General features: G+C 38.2%; 1 protein-coding gene across 1 annotated transcript in view; it reads left to right on the top strand.

The window, feature by feature from the left end:
- Positions 1 to 17,959, top strand: part of CAMKK1 (calcium/calmodulin dependent protein kinase kinase 1) — an 882,751-nt gene that overhangs the window by 513,168 nt on the left and 351,624 nt on the right. Inside the window, exons 9-10 of the mRNA XM_053707509.1 lie at positions 801 to 822; positions 3,502 to 3,590. Of these exons, the coding sequence (XP_053563484.1) occupies positions 801 to 822; positions 3,502 to 3,590 (111 nt within the window). The remainder of the gene's footprint in view (positions 1 to 800; positions 823 to 3,501; positions 3,591 to 17,959) is intronic.

Consider the following 17,959-nt stretch of genomic DNA (forward strand, 5'->3'; position numbering starts at 1 on the left):
CAGACCGCCATTCCTGCGCCCGCATCTCCTACCTTCTTTAGCATGTCAATGACGAATCTGGCCTCTTCCAATCGTTGCTTTTCCCCTTTGGCGTCCAGCTCGTGGGACACACAGCGATTGGAGGAAGCTGGATTCATCATTGATATGCTAAAGAAGGTAGGAGATGCGAACAGAGGAACATCAGTCTGTTTACCAGCACTAAGAGAAAAATATTTTAAAAAACAAAGCGTCTTTCAAATTTTTTATAAATTAAAGTGCCCATGTTTTAAAGATTACATTTATATACTGTCCAGTATTGTGTTATACTTTACAATCACTTTAATCTCCTCCACAGAGTTTATATCCAATCAAAACCAACCTTCCTTTATTCAAATCTCCAATTGTTTCCTGCAAGGTGACAACGCATTATTTGTACTTTTTCATTCTTGGTCAATCTACTGCTTTTTTTTTTTTCTCTCCTTCAGGTACTCTTAAAGAATCCAAAATATAAACATATAATAAATTAATGTAAACAATAAACATACTGGTCATTTTACAATAAACCATTTTATAGTAAATGCAATTAATGTAATATGTTAGTTACATAAATGAAATGCTTTATGTGATTCATGCTTTCTGCATATATTGTGTTGTCAGCAGTATATAATTAGCAGACATTCCTCTTTACTTTGCGTTTAATACACCCAGACCCCATAGCTGTAAAACACAAGCTAATATTAATGTAATTAGTAATCTCACGCTGCTATACATTACCAGTAATGACTAAAGATGATGTTCTTTGTTTTCTTTTTTCTTTTCAGTGTTTGACCTTTTGCGTAAAGGGTAAGTAAAAAATGAAGACGTGAATGTAGATAAAGTGCTGTAAAAAATATTTTAATAAAAAAATATATGGATTGGTATTGACAAAAATTTAGGGATTTGGGGTTTCATAATTTCTTGAAATGTTTGCTAAATAAAAAGAATAAAACCGAAACCAAAAATGTTGAATAGTTTATAATAAAAAATACAAATATAAATGTATGAGTAGATGCTTATGGTGAAAACATACCTGAATATTTTTCAAAAAGATAACACCAAAATATTATATTTTTGTTTTGTCAGTTGTTATACAGAGAAATGCAAAGCAAGATAGATAGTTTGTTAAAATGGTTCTTACAGTTAGTTGTCCACCAATAAGATTACTAACATATCCAGAGCCACCAATTTATAGTAGGTTTTGTAATGATCAGCAACACCTTATCAGTATGGAAGAATTGAAAGTGATCGCAGACTACTGCATTTTGCAGATTTTGACAAACTTTAAGTTCAGTCAAAGTCGTTTATAAAGTTTATCTACTGATTTTTGTGCAAAATTCACCAATAAAGTCTATGGGAATGTTTGTAGATAAATCAGTTGCTAAAGTTTGGAATCGACCCAATTATCAATCAATGACTCTAGTCTAGTCTCCTTAATAATCACTGACAGAATTATTGCTTTATCTGAGCTGAATGGGCTATTATTGTGGACATAAATGTTATGTATTTAAAGGGACAGTCTAGTCAAAATTACACTTTCATGATTCAGATAGAGCATGCAATTTTAAACAACTTTCCAATTTACTTTTATCATCATGCTTTTTTCTTTTGGTATTCTTTGTTGAAAGCTAAACCTAGGTATGCTAATATGCTAATTTCAGAGCCCTTGAAGGCCGCCTCTCATCTCAGGGCATTTTAAAAGTTTTTCAAAGCTAAAGGGCGTTAGTTCATGTGTGCCATATAGATAACATTGTGCTCATGCACATGGATTGTTTTAGCACTGATTGGCTAAAATGCAAGTCTGTCAAAAGAACTAAAATAAGGGGGTATTCTGCAGAGGCTTAGATACAAGATAATCAGAGGTAAAAAGTATATTAATATAACTGTGTTCATTATGCAAAACTGGAGAATGGGTAATAAAGGGATTATCTATCTTTTTAAAAAATTGGTAGTAGACTGTCCCTTAAAGGTACAGTAAAGTCAAAATGTAACTTTCATGATTCAGATAAAGCCATCAATTTTAAGCAACTTTTCAATTTACTCCTTTTATCAATTTTCATCCTTCTCTAGGTATCTTTATTTGAAAAGCAAGAATGTAAAGCTTAAGAGCTGGCCCATTTTTTGTTCAGAACCTGGGTTGCTCTTGCTTATTGGGTGGCTAAATGTAGCCACCAATCACGAGCGCCAGCCAGGGTGCTGAACCAAAAATGGGCCGGCTCTTTAGCTTACATTCCTACTTTTTCAAATAAAGATACCAAGAGATAGAAAAAAAATGATAATGGGAGTAAATTAGAAAGCTGCTTAAAGGGACAGTCTAGGCCAAAATAAACTTTCATGATTCCGATATAGCATGTAATTTTAAACAATTTTCCAATTTACTTTTATAACCAATTTTGCTTTGTTCTCTTGGTATTCTTAGTTGAAAGCTTAACCTAGGAGGTTCATATGCTAATTTCTTAGACCTTGAAGCCCACCTCTTTCAGATTGCATTTTAACAGTTTTTCACCACTAGAGGGTGTTAGTTCACGTATTTCATATAGATAACACTGGGCTCATGCACGAGAAGTTATCGGTGAGCAGGCACTGATTGGCTAGACTGCAAGTCTGTCAAAAGAACTGAAAAAAGGGGCAGTTTGCAGAGGCTTAAATACAAGATAATCACAGAGGTTAAAAGTATATTATTATAACTGTGTTGGTTATGCAAAACTGGGAAATGGGTAATAAAGGGATTATCTATCTTTTAAAAAAATAAAAATTCTGGTGTAGACTGTCCCTTTAAAACTGCATGCTCTATCTGAATTATGAGCTAACTGGAGACCTAAAAGAGAGATCTAGAAACAATTGAGATTAGATGGAAGTTTTCACAACCGCATTCCTATTTGACACATTACCATGGAGGAAAAAGCTGTTCAAACACACCATTGTTCTCTGTTTAAAAATTATATTTGGTCAAAAACGGCAGTCGTCCATTATATGCTGCTAAACAGTGATATTTGCACATTATAGACAGTAGCCAGGCCAGTGAGTCGCACATACACATAGTTTTTCTTCTGTATTACTTACTGATGGAAAGTGTATAAAGGTAAATATGTTTTTTAAATGGAGTGGGAGAATAAATAATACTCAACGCTTGACAGACATCATGTCAATTTGCTTCTTTTGTTCTAAAGTTCAAAACTATCTTAATATAATAATAGCACATTTTATTCTGCAATCAATAATATCAAAAGCATTCTGGCTAGTAACTTTTAACCCCTTACTAGTATAGTGACATTTGTCCACACATACATACACACACACACACACACACACACATATATATATATATATATATATATATATATATATATGCCTGTGTGTGTGTGTATATATATATATATATGCCTGTGTGTGTGTGTATATATATATATATGCCTGTGTGTGTGTATATATATAAATATATATATATATATGCCTGTGTGTTCCAATGCTTTCTTTTTCTTCTAGGCCTGTTATGGAGGTACCAAGTGATCAGTATTTTACAGAAGAACAAGCTCGGATTTACTTCAGAGACATTGTCCTTGGTATTGAATATTGTGAGTATTCTAGCTTTTAACAAAATATCAGGTTTCTTCCATGTTGGTTTTAACACACCCATGAAGACAAGGCACACATAGCATTAATTATTTAAGCTTAAGGGCTTAGTCTTTCATAACAATGGATTTGGTTCTTAGACTGGGAACAGGCTTTAATTACTTTACCATACTATATATATTACTATAAATATTTAATATATTATTATTTCTTATATGGTTTTTAACATTTTTCCCCCAGTTTGTTTATGTTTAGTAGTAAAATTGTTGTATTTGGAAAGACAGTAGAAGATTGACCCTGCTCAATAATGGAAACATTTACAATCAAGTTAGTAAGGAAAACTAACAGACAGAAACCAACACTATATAAAGGGACATAAAACCCTAAATTGTTAATTCATGATCCAGATATCTTTTCAACAAAGAACAACGCAAATTTGATAATAGAAGTAAGTCAGATTTTTATTTAAATTGTATTCTCCATATGAATTATTAATACAATTGTAGGTTTCATGTCCCTTTAAGTGACAATTTTAAGAGATAGGGTTTGTGTTGTCCTTAGGCTTTTATCCAATATTATGAGTTACTTCTGATAGTAAGGAGGTAATAATCAAGAATAGTTTTGGTTATGTGATGCCTTGCAGGCTTACCTGTATAGTGTAGAGGTGCCAATCATTGACACATTGACTCACAGCTCTAAATATCTGTGTTTAAAGAGGCAGTATACACCAATTTTCATATAACTGCATGTAATAGACACTACTATAAAGAATAATATGCACAGATACTGATATAAAAATCCAGTGTAAAGCCTTTTAAAAACTTACTTAGAAGCTCCCAATGTTAATGAGATAAGCCTGGGACACCCACTGAACGGGGCTCACAGCAGAACCCCCCCCCCCCCTCCCCTCCATATGAAAAGACCTATTATACAAACAGAAGCATTCTGAAGTCTGTAAACATCAGTATATATCTAAAACTTTGGGGCTTGGTTAGGAGTCTGAAAATCAGTCTTTACAAATGAGCAAAACTATACATTTTTACAAAACCCCAGATGGGCGATATAAATGGATGATCTACAAAACAGTTATGCAAAGACAAATCTAGTGTATAATGTCCCTTTAAAGACAGAAAAGAAAAGAATGTGAGGTCATTATTGAGGCTGTTTTTTATGTTAAACATATTTTTTAAAAATCTGTAACAAGTCTGTAATTAATTAGGCAGCACAGTACTAAATTCCACATGAATAAAAAGAATAATATAGGACTTAATATTAATAGGTGATAATAATGTAAAACTAATTAGATGGTATTGGCAACAAATGCGTTGTCTCCTGTTGTGTACTGTAAAATCTCTTCAACTGCCCGCTGGAAACTGTATGTGCTATGCCACTTCTGCAGCAAAACACTCGCCTACGATATTTTTTCCCCAATACTTCCAAGCTGCAGGCTAGATTTATAGCAATTGTCTATATGAAGTAAAAACCCTGGTCTGTCCAAAGTTTTCTCTTTTTTTTTTTTTTTTTTTAAAGACTTTATAAAAAATACTTGGAAAAGTAAATCAAAGGTGAGCACGATAATAAATAAAAATATGGCAAGAATATCATATATTTTTTTTTTCTGTGTTTTTCTTTTATGATTTTTCTTTTTACTCCAGTGTATTCATATACTGTTGATTTGCCAGATGATTTATATCATGGATGGCCAACAAACAGCCCATGGGCTACATGCGGCCCCCTGCACTAGTTTGTGTGGCCCCTGAGGGGAAACTGAACTTAGAATGTGTTGCCATAGGTTTTGTGGCTCCAGGAAAAGGCAAAACTAAAAATGGGTATCCGGGTGGTGGTTACAAAAGAACCCTCCAGAGACAGAGGGAACCATGCAACCTTCCCTAAATCGGACTCTGTGCAATGGGACATTTTTGGAAATATATATATTTTTGTGTGTAGTCCTATATTTGTATCTGTCCCTTGATGCTTCTAAAATACTGACCTGCAGCCCCCATGTGTTAGTAAGTTGTCCATCACTACTTTATAATATATTATATGTTTGTTACTTTAGATCTGATTCAGACCTAATGCTAAAGACAGTTGTTCAATTCCCAGAAAACAAGAATTAGGACATTATCTTTCTAAGAAGGAGATACCAGACTGAAGTTTGGGTTCAGAATTTACCTTCCATGTTATTTTACATTTTCTGTTCCAAAATTAAAAAACAACCAAACTTTTTCCTGCTGTTTCTTCCATTTTTTTTTGTCTGAGTAACCCATGAACTGCAGGTTAGAAACATCAGTCATCTGTCACAGAAGTTCTCTAGGGAAATAAATATCAGTTGTTAGAAGGAGCAAAGGAAAGTAGCATTTCTATGGCCAAGGCTTGGCTTTGCTGTGAGCATTTATTGAATAAAAAAAAAAATGTCCAGTGCTGCTTGAGAGACAATGAGGCTATTGAAAACCTACATTTATGTGTATGTCTGATCACAAAAAGGGGGATTTAACATTTCCATTAGCACAGTGTTTGTTTTTTTGTATAATTTGTTACTTTGGTGATTGCAGGGCTGGGCAGAACACCCATGTGGGCCCTTTGTGTCTCGAGTTTGTTTATATGTATAAGGAAAACACTCTGTGCAATGTTTATACTCTCTGCTAAACCATTAAAGGGACATTAAACCCCAACATTTTCTTTAATTATTCAGGTAGAGAATACCATTTTTAAAAAGTTTCCAATTTACTTCTATCATCAAATTTGCTTTGTTCTCATGTTATTCTTTGTTGAAGGGATACCTAGGTAGGTAGGTAGCGTGCACATGCCTGAAGCACTACATGACAGGAAATAGTGCTGCCACCTAGTGCTCCTGCTAATGTATAACATTGTTGCAAAACTGCTTCCATACTGCTGCTTCAGACACACGTGCTCACTCATGAGCTTACTTTACTGCTTTTCAACATAGGATAACAAGAAAACAAAAAAAAATTGATAACTGAAGTATATAGGAAAGTTGTTTCAAATTGTATCTATCTGAATCATGAAAGAAAAAAATTGTGTTTTATGTCCGTTTCATCTTCTTTTTTTCACACACACTTTAGGACTATTAGGGATTTAGCAGTTGGGCCCTTTAATTGATGCAGATTTACAGTAGGAAGCAGCACTGTAGGATTGTCACAACACAGGGGTTTTAACCAGTTTTGCAAGGCAGAATATTTATATTAGCTGGAAACAGCTGCCTACTAATTGTGCACAGATAGCAGTTTGTTCTTGCTTTGCAATATATAACTTTTACCCAAAAGCTTCACACTTGTACGTCTTTGAAAGAGTTAATTGAGTGGGATGTAAATTAACCCATTGTTCTTATTATCTGAGAGGATTGGCATAAATCATGTCACAGTTCTCTTGGGAAATAAATGCTATTTATTAAAAGGAGCAAACAAGCGTACCATTTAACCCCAGGAGTGAGGGGATTGGCAGATATATATATGAAGTGTATCTGAAAGTAATATATAGCCAAGCCATGGCTCTTGTGAACATTTATCAGTTAAAAAAAAAAAAACCTTCAGTAATGCAGAGAAACAATTAGACTGTACAAGACATACAATCATGTACGTACCTTATCACAACAAGTACAGGTGTAATCTCTTGCTCAGGAGTATTTATTAAAGTGGGAATGGCTGATATACCTTTTTCATTAGCACAGTTTCTTGTATAATTGGTTACTATGGTCATATGGCTCTAGAATATTTATAATGTTGCTCCAGTCTGTTCATCTTCAAAAGGAAACAAATGTTCTATTTTTTACTTTCAGAAAGAATAAAATATATATTTTTTTTATTCCACTCTGTCCACTCTAGTAAACAATCTACTCTTTCTGCCGCACTCATTGAACTTGCTTTGAGACCATATTAAAGGATAGAAAGGTCAAAAATGAAATGTGCATGGGAGTGTTTCAATTTGAAATATAAGCATTTTTGCAATATATTTCCATTAGCAAAAATGCGTGTAGTAAAAGTTATTACTGTTTTTCTGCAGCATATGCACATATCCTGTGAGGACCTATGCGTCAGTTTTCAAACACCACACATTCTTAGAGAATAAGCAGACAAAAGTTACATTTTCAGAAGCAATATACATCACTGACAACTCTGACAAAGGGTGGTGTTTGAATCCTGGTGCACAGGCCCTTATATTAAGTATATGTTTTTTTAACTACACATAAATACATTATATAATATAAAACATTTTGACCTAGATAATAAGTGGAGCACAAAAATATCAGTGCTAGTGTGCGTTAACATTGAGCTCAATCAATAGTGTTTTTATTTTTATTACTCAAGCTATAGGGGCCTATTTATTAAGGTGCGAGCGGACATGATCCAATATAGCGGATCATGTCCACTGCACATTAGTAAATGCCGATAGCATACGCTGTTGGCATTTATTATTGCACAAGCAGTTCTGGTGAGCTGCTTGTGCAATGCCGCCCCCTGCAGATTCGCGGCCAATCGGCCGCTAGCAGGGGTATCAATCAGCCCGATCGTATAGGATCGGGCGGATTAATGTCCGCGGCCTCAGAGCAGGCGGACAAGTTATGGAGCAGCAGTCTTTAGACCGCTGCTTCATAACTACTGTTTCTGGCAAGCCTGAAGGCTTGCACGGAAACAGGGGCATCAAGCTCCATTCGGAGCTTGATAATTCGGCCCCATTGACTAGAGCATGCTAACATCTGCATGTCAGTGAGTGCAGGAAAATGCATGTCGGATTTTGCCTGAGCACTAAACGGAGGGTGTAGAGGAATGTGTCATGTTGTTCTGTACTATACTATTAATAATGGTTTATTTCAGGTCTCAAAAAATGCCAAGTATTACAGCACTATTTCTTTCGATGACATGGTGAGTCCACGGATCATCATCAGTTACTGTTGGGAATATCACTCCTAGCCAGCAGGAGGAGGCAAAGAGCACCACAGTAGAACTGTTAAGTATCACTTCCCTTCCCACAAACCCCAGTCATTCTCATTGCCTCTAGTGCAAGGAGGAGGTGAAGTACTTAGGTGTCCTGATGAAATTCTTCAATCAAGATTTTTTTATTTTAAATTCAGGGCAGGATTGCTCTAATCTTTCATCACAATCTGGGGATAATTGTATTCCACGTTAGTCTCTTCAGCAGGGCTGTGGTAGCTTTAGAGCAGTTAGGAACTTGTAAAGTGTGCTTTGCTGCGTTTTCCTAACATGTTTCTGCCCTGGTATAGAAAGCCTGAGTAAGTTTACTCTGTCTTTCTTTTTACACCGGTCTCTGTGAGGAGCGGCATCCTTTCATACTTTGTGGGTCGTCTGACTGCCGGACGGCTAGAATTCAGGTAAGTGCCTTTGTTCTTCTGGTGCTAGAAGGCTGGCTGAAGGGTTTAAGAACCCTCGGCTTTTAGTGGGACAAATCCTTATGGATGTTGGTGTATGTATCAAAAAGACACTGGAAGCTTTTAAAGAAAACTGCATTAGGCTTTACTTGTACAGATGCATCAGCAATATTTGGAACATACCAAAGGACTTGTAAAACTATAGTCAGCACACACAGAGGAGGAAAAACACAATAGAGATTAAAACAACAACTTCCTTCCTGTATAAAAGAATGAACAAGATCACAGATATAAACAATCAGCAATCTAAACTGAACAGCGCCATCTACAGCATCAATGTTGTTCATACATGTGGTATAGTACATGCTGTTGTATTTCCCAACACCCCTTCTCAACGGCATGTACATAATTACACAACATTCAGTTTCTTTTGAAGAAAACAATGCCGTTCCTTTGGCAACGGCTTTGTGAGTGCGTCTGCAGTCATCTCTTCCGATGGGCAGTATTGAATGTCAATAATACCTTGTTCTTGCATGTCCCTGAGTAAATGATATTTTACATCAATGTGCTTGGTTCGAGGATTCACTCTTTCTGATTGTGTCAACTTTATACACCCTTGGTTGTCTTCAAGAATTGGTATGGGTTTAGACACATCCAGTCCCATGTCTTGAAAAAGTTGACAAATCCAAATTGCTTCTTGACATGCATGTGCTGCTGCTATATATTCTGCTTCCGTTGAAGAGAGTGCAACAGTCGCTTGTTTTCGACTGGACCAACTTATTGTTCCTTCTCCATACTGGAAGATGTAACCACTTGTAGATTTGCGGTCAGTGGTATCTCCGGCCCAATCAGCATCAACATATCCAATTAGTTTTGGGTTTGATGTTGCTGGCAGTCGCAGCATCATCCGAATTGTTCCTTTTAGGTACTGTATCACCCTCTTTACTGCATTCCAGTCGTGTTGACATGGTGTCGCAACTTTTCTACAGAGTATACCTATTGCTGCGGCAATGTCTGGTCTTGTCACGGTGGCAATGTATAGCAATTTTCCAATTGCCCTGCGGTAATTGTCGTTATTGGGTAACAAGTTTTCTATTCCGTTGTTTTTCAGGTAATCTGGTTCCATAGGTGTTTTCACCTCTTTTGCATCTTGCATGTGAAATTGCTCTAATATTTCTGTAATTTTCTGACTTTGGTTAAGAAGATAGCTTCCATCCTCTTCCCTTTCTATTTGGATTCCTAAATAATAAGTGATGTTCCCTAGTTCTTTAATCTCAAAGTTCTGTTTTAATATATGAACTATTTGGTCACAGTCCCCTTCTTGTTCAAAACAAGTTATGATGTCATCAACATAAATTAGGATGTATATCCATTTGTTTTCTTGATGCCTTGAATATAGACATGGATCTGCTATGCTTCTTGAGAATCCTTGTTTCATGAGTACTTCATTCACTTTTTCATTCCACATTCTCGCAGCTTGCTTTAGTCCATAGATGCTCTTTTGAAGTTTGCATACAAGGTTCGGTTCCCTCTCAAATCCAGGTGGCTGTTCCATGTAGAGATCCTCTTTGATGTCTCCATATAGGAAAGCAGTTTTGACGTCCAGGTGCCTCACTTGCATTCCCTTTCCGGCTGCAATGCTAAGGAGCGCTCTGATGGTGGAGTGTTTTACAACTGGAGCAAAAGTTTCATCGTAATCTTCTCCAAATTTCTGTGAATATCCCTTTGCAACTAATCTTGCCTTGTATCTGTGGATATTTCCTTCTGCATCGTATTTTACTTTAAAAGTCCATTTGCTTCCTATAGCTTTGCGACCGGGGGGGAGCTCAGTGAGTGTCCAGGTTTTGTTTTCCTGAAGTGATTTTATTTCTTCTTCGGCTGCTTTTCTCCATTGGTTGGCTTCCCTTTTTGGCAATTTTTCAATATCTTCCCAGGATGTTGGTTCGAGTGTTTCATGTGTCTTAGCGATGTATGACAGCTTGCGGGGTGGTATACCTTACCTCACCCGAGTTGATTTTCTGATTTCTGGTTGTTCAGTGGGTTCTATTGGTTTGTGAGTAGCTGTTTTTTCTATTGTGAGCTCCACTTCTTGCTCTGTCTCCTGTACAGCTTCACTTTGGTCAGCATCTCTTGCTGATTCAGTGGAGAGGTTCTCTTTATGGCTTTCGAGGGACATTTTTTCTGATGTTTGACTTTCATCAAAATAAACACTGCGGCTTATTGTGATCTTGTTGGTCTTTGGATGAAGAATTCTATAGCCTTTACTTTGTTCACTGTAGCCCATAAGAATGCCTTCTATGGCTGTGTTCTCTAATTTGGAGCGTTTCTCACTTGGAACATGGGCATATGCTTTACATCCAAACACTCTAATATGTCCCATACTAGGTTTTGATCCATTCCACATTTCATATGGGGTGCTCTCAATAGTTTTTGATGGTAGCCTGTTCTGTAAGTATGTTGCAGTCATTATTGCTTCACCCCAGTACTGGTTAGGTAAATTGGCGTCTGAAAGCATGCATCTTGCCATGTCTATGAGGGTGCGATTTTTCCTTTCTGCAACACCATTTTGCTCAGGAGTGTATGGTACAGTCGTTTGGTGTATAATGCCTTGTTTCTTCATGTATGACTCCACTTCCTTACTCATATATTCCCCTCCGTTGTCGGTACATATTGTTCCTGGTTTCCGTTGAAATTTATTGCTGAATGTAGCTATAAATTCTTGAAGTTTCTCTGATGTCTCACTTTTGTGCTTCATCAGATATGTTGTTGTGTACCTGGAATAATCGTCAATGAAAGTCAGTAAATATCTGTTCCCGCCGGGTGTGGGGGTTTTCATTGGTCCACACACATCACTGTGTATGAGTTCCATGGGGTGAGTGGTTTTTCTTTGACTGGCTTGTGGAAGTGGGGTACGTGTGGCCTTTGCTTTGATACAACATGTGCACTTCATGAGCATGTCACAAGACAAAATTATCATGTCTTCTGATAAACCTTCCTTTGCAAGTTCCTTTATGGCCTCTGGGTTTCGATGCCCTAATCGCCTGTGCCACAGGTGGATACATTTGTTGTGTGGATTATGAATGGCTGTTTTGGCTTGCTTCCTTTCAGTGATAAGTTTGTACAGGTGTTCGTTCAATCTTCCTTTTGCTAGGATTTGTTTCCTGTTTCGAATTGTGCATTCATTGCCTTGGAACTGAACTGTGAGTCCATTGTTAGCAAGAGTTTTCACTGATAGGAGGCTTCCTTCTAAACTTGGGACGTACAGAACATTCTTTACTAGAATGCTTTGCTTACCTCCTGATGGTGTGATGCAAGTCAGGAACCCTTGACCATTACCTTCAGCTGTAATACTTTTCCCATTTGCTAGGAAGACTTTATCTTTAGTATTGAAATCAATTTCTGTGAAGAATGTCTCGTCACTTGTCATGTGACTAGTTGCCCCTGAGTCAATGCACCATCCGTGTGGTGTACTATTCTGAGTCACTTTAAAGCTGCCGCTCCATGATGCAGCTGCAGTTTGCTTTGTGGCTGCCTTAGCTCTCTCTCTTGTAGGTGGTTCTAACCTTCGCTGCTCAGCTTTCCAGATTGAGCAGTTCTTTTTCAGGTGACCGACCTTTTTGCAGCGAAAACACACTCTGGTTTCTCTGTTTTGTTTTGTGCCTTCTTGCGCCTTCAGAGCTACCTCTGATCTCTCATTTTCTTCACTATGCATGTTTTCCTTTCTTCTATTATATTCATCAATTAGTTTTCCCTTAGCATATTCTAGTGTTAGTTCTTGTTCAGGTCTGGTTTCTAGAGCATTGATAAGGGCACTATATGACTCTGGAAGGCTGCATAGTAACAATGCTACTATATGATTGTCTTTAATTTCTTCTCCAATTGCACATAGCTGTTCCACAATCTCTAGCATAGCATTCACATGTTCACACATTTCCTGGCCTTTTTCCAGCCTCATCTTATATAGTTTGCGCAGCAAATATAGTTTACTATTTAAGTTTGAACGCTCATGCAGTTTTTGTAGTGCAGTCCACATACCTTTAGCTGTGTTTTCTTTTCTTATGTGAATGAGTTGATCATCCTCCACTAACAGGCTTATAACTGCTTTTGCTTGTCTGTTTTTCTTGTCCCATTCCCCTGGATTATCAGTGGGTCTGTTTGTATCCAGCACCTCCCATAAATCATCTTTGGATAACAGCATTTCAAGCTTAAACTTCCACAGCTGGTAGTTGGTATTATTTAATTTCACTATTGCATATTTCACATCTGAACCACTTGCCATCTTTCAGTAATTTGGATGCAGCTCTTGTTTCCTCACACAGTATTTGCTTGGATCATAGATGCAACACTTACTGACTTGTAGTTTCTTTTTCTTCAGTGTCTGGGCCCATAACCTGTTGGTGTATGTATCAAAAAGACACTGGAAGCTTTTAAAGAAAACTGCATTAGGCTTTACTTGTACAGATGCATCAGCAATATTTGGAACATACCAAAGGACTTGTAAAACTATAGTCAGCACACACAGAGGAGGAAAAACACAATAGAGATTAAAACAACAACTTCCTTCCTGTATAAAAGAATGAACAAGATCACAGATATAAACAATCAGCAATCTAAACTGAACAGCGCCATCTACAGCATCAATGTTGTTCATACATGTGGTATAGTACATGCTGTTGTATTTCCCAACAATGGATACTTAGAGCAGTATGCAGGCACATTAGTCATGAGATTGGAGACTTAGGGGTTAATCCCCTTTTTAGCAGGTGAAGGGGTTAACTCATTTGGGGCTCAGTTCTAATTTAGTTACTCAAAATTTAGGCAGCATTCCTTTTTTAATGACTGAATGCTCTAAAGTGACTAGGTCAGGGGAGGAAGCGCCTTAGCGCCAATTTTTAGGGCTGCATAGCTGTGATGGTGGCTTAAAAGGGACTGAGTCTCATTCTGTTAGCTCTTATATGAGGTGCACAACTTTCACTAAGTTTGGGGTATTCTTAGGAGCGAAGCGATGCTCTATGTACCTCTTATTGAATAACTAGGAATGTGACATGCAATTAAGAGCGTTTCTGTGTTCCTGTGCGGCAAGATGAAGCGCAATGTTTTTCACACTTTATCTGCATGCCTTCTTCTTATCCCTACCTCCTTCCTTTCAGTAGGGAGAAGCGCCTTCTTGGACTGCAGTATCAGTTGCAATAAACCCCCCTCGTTTTCCAACCGAGAACAGAGCGGCGTTACTGTCCGAAACGACTCTGTGGAACTTAGAGTCGTGTTAAGGAAGAGGATAGTCCTGTGAGATTGAGTATTGTGGTTTTATTAAATCAGGCTCTACCACTGTACTTATACAATCGGGATTTTATAGAGATCCTTTGTAGGACTTGTTAGACTTATTTTTTCGGAGTCTTGCTGGTATATAAGAGCTTTGTGGAATATTCATGTTTTATTTCTATACCGTGTAAATAAACTTCCAATGTCGAAATGCCTATACCTGAATTGGGATTGGACAGAAGTTATGCAATGTTTCTTAGGTTACACATACATCTACCTTTGTTTAAGTTAGATTTCCTTCACTTAAAGGGACACTGTACCCAAAAATTTTCTTTTGTGATTCAGATTGAGCATGACATTTTAAGAAACTTTCTAATTTACTTCTATTATCAAATTTTCTTCATTTTCTTGGTATCTTTATTTGAAATGCAAGAATGTAAGTTTAGATGCCGGCCCATTTTTGGTGAACAACCTGGGTTGTCCTTGCTGATTGGTGGATAAATTCATCCACCAATAAAAAAGTGCTGTCCAGAGTACTGAAACCAAAAAAAAGCTTAGATGCCTTCTTTTTCAAATAATGATAGCAAGAGAACGAAGAAACATTGATAATAGGAGTAAATTAGAAAGTTGCTTAAAATTGCATGCTCTTTCTTTCCCAATGAATAACTCGTTTTTACGAGATCTGTTCCTAATTATATTTAAAATAATAATAATTTTTTAAACAAGTCTCTATAATCTTAAAGTGACAGTGTAATTTTAAAATATTTTGAAATATTTTTAGGAAAATTATTTTTAGCCTCATGTCTCCTTGGATGATGCTGTTTAGGCCTTGCCACAGCTTCTCCTTAAACTTCCCAAGCCCTTTTATGGCGTCTCATACAGTGCCCTGAGGTTCCTCTCAATCTCCTGGAAAAGTTGTTTGCTGGCAGAATTACCTGCCCAGCTGTCTTCTGGTATCTGTGGCATGATCTGCTTTTCCTATCTTAAAGGGAATTTGCAAGAGGAAAATTAGTGAATCAGATAGTAGGGTTTCTGCTCCGCTTGCTACACATATTGCCCTCTTTATAGTCTGATAAGGTGGATAGTTGGTAGCATCCGAGGTTTAAATCTCCGATTAGGACAGTTTAATTCCTTCATCTGATGCTGAAGTAGTTCCCTTCAGATTCAGGCCTCAACACCTTTGGATTTATTTAGGAGGGGTTGGCCACCTGGTAGACTTCGACTCCCTGTTGTTGTTAATCCTCAAGCATCTAGTTAACTTTATATATACTGCAATTCGTCTGGAAAAAATTTTTTCCTGTTCTCGTCCGTGCTAGGAGAATTTTCTCAGGTATGGGAAAAGTCAAGGAAGCTTTTTCTCCCATCTCCTATCTGTCATAAGCGGTCTCCTTTAAATAGACGCACACCGCAGCCAATGTAGCCTAGTGGTTAGCTTGTGGCTTTGCAACTCAAAGAACCAGGGGACACAAGTTCTAATCCAATACAGAGCTTCTGCTCATCAATCTCTCACATAATCTGGTTTTTATTATAATTGCTAATCTGGACTTCACTCCATATAATGGATAGATGCCCTTTTGGTACGACGCCTTGTCTGACTCCGATCTGGAGGACTCCATGTGGAGACCCAGGACAGAAAGGCTGTTAGGCCAATCTTTTATTCTGTGGCTCTTCCCCTTTGTCTTCCAAGCAGGAGCAGTTCAAGTCCTCTTGGATACCCAGTCAGTCTGAATCAGGGAGAGTTATGAAAGAAACCTGAAGCTAACTCCCCGAGCCAGGATCGGATCCTGTGGGGGGCAGTATATCTCAGTTTTTTCTCATACCTGGATACGAGAGGCCCTAGATTCCTTGGGGCTGTAGTTTGTTTTCCAGGGCTACGAATTGAAATTCAATTCCTTCCTCCCAGGAGCAGGTTCACCTCTCAAGATTAGCTGTACTGGTTAAGAGAGAGGCGTTAAGAGAAATGTGTTCAACATCTTCCCCCTGGGGAGTGATTGTTCCAGTTCCAGTTTAGGAACAGAATTTAGTTCCTTTCCCTAAGGGAGATGGGGCATAGAAGTGAGCTACACTGCTTCTGAAGCATTGTGGAATTGAACCTAGGTAAAGCTATTGCTTTCTCATCCGGAATGTGCTTTTGGTGACAGCTTGCATTCCTAAGCAAAGATTTCATATCGTCCTTCAAGATGGAGACTATTTGCTCCATTCTTCCTTGGTACAAGAGGGTCCAGTTTTAACATTCTTAGACCTAAAGGAGGCATAGCCTCAGATTCCCATTCTAGGGAACTTCTCAGATTCTGAGTTTTGTCTTTCAGGCCTAACTTTGTCAGTTGTGGTTCAACATGCCATTTTTATACAAGCAACACCTCTTGCAGAGGTTTTTTCATATTCTTGGTTCCATGAATGCAAGTGGAGCTGGAAAGAGCTCCCTTGTTCCAGTTACAAGGGTAGTCTACTTTGTTTCCATGAAAATTCACCTGGGGGGAGTCAGAAAAGCGAAAGTCCTTCCTTTTGCCTCTCTCTTTAGTCTACTATTCGGCTTCAGTGGCTTAGAATAAGGTGGTATTAGTCTGATGGTGGTTTCCACATCTTTCTTTTGCTAGCTCGTTTGAGAGTTCTACAGTTGTGCATGGAAGCCTACCTGTGACTTAGTGGCCAAACCTATGCTTTACAGCACGGCAGATGTGGGTTCAATACCCACATCAGCCAAGACATGTGGCAGTTCTTTTACTCAGACTGTGGATTGGAGATTATCCGGATTGTCTCAGAGAGGATCAGTCGACAAGAATCTCTTTTTGTGGTGGTTTATTAGGATCTTTGATCTCAGAAATCGGAGACCTTCCTGGACGTTTGTGACCGCGGACACCAGCCTGCTGGGCTGGGTGGGAGTCTTGTTCTCCCCTTCATCATTTGGAATTGTGAGCATTTTACAATTCTCTGATGGTCTTGCTTCAACTGTTCTTAGACCAGTTTTTCTGGTTTTAGTCAGTCAACATAGCCTCTGTGGAATCTGAGTTCCCTTGTCTTTAAGGTCACTCTTTCTGTCTGTCTTCCATCCACATTTCTGGAGTGAACAATTTGGATTCAGATATCCCATTCCGGGGAGTGGGAACTCCATCCGGAAGTTTTCTTAAGGTAACAGGGGGTTTACCAGCTTTGGTTCATATGGCGTCTCGTTAGAACACCAAGTTTCCAAGTTCAGTTCGAGGTCACGAAACCTCAGGTCTTTCTTATGGATGCTCTGACAGTTCCTTGGAACTTCAGGTGGCATATCCTTGCATTTGTTTGTTCTCCTCCCGCAAGTCTTCATTCGTGCAGGATCAGGAAGGCAGATTTAGTAGCGATGTTGCCTCTACCTCCATGGAAACTTCCGCTGATGAAGGGTCTTCTGCCTCAGGGCTCCTTCCTTCATCCAGATTTTGTCTCTTTGAAGCTGTAGGCTTGGAGTTTGTATATCGAAGCGTGGGTTTTCCGATTCGGTTATTGAGACCATTTATAAGGCTCGTAAGCCTATCTCTAGAAGGAGTCTATAAGACAGGATCCCAAGGATATTATCCTTTCTCCAGGAGGGCCTTGAGAAGGGCTATTCATTCTGCTGCACAAGCGTCTGGCGGACGTGCCGGATGTACAGTCCTTCAGGCTCTGGTCTGAATCAGGCCTGTGTTTAAGTCAGTTGTTCCTCTTGGAACCTTAGCCTTGTTTTTAAAGGTTTTACTACAGGATCCGTTTGAGAATATGCGTTCCATTGATATTAAGTTTTTATCTTGGAAA

This window comes from Bombina bombina, chromosome 3, assembly GCF_027579735.1.
Source record: "Bombina bombina isolate aBomBom1 chromosome 3, aBomBom1.pri, whole genome shotgun sequence".
Lineage (NCBI taxonomy): Eukaryota > Metazoa > Chordata > Amphibia > Anura > Bombinatoridae > Bombina > Bombina bombina.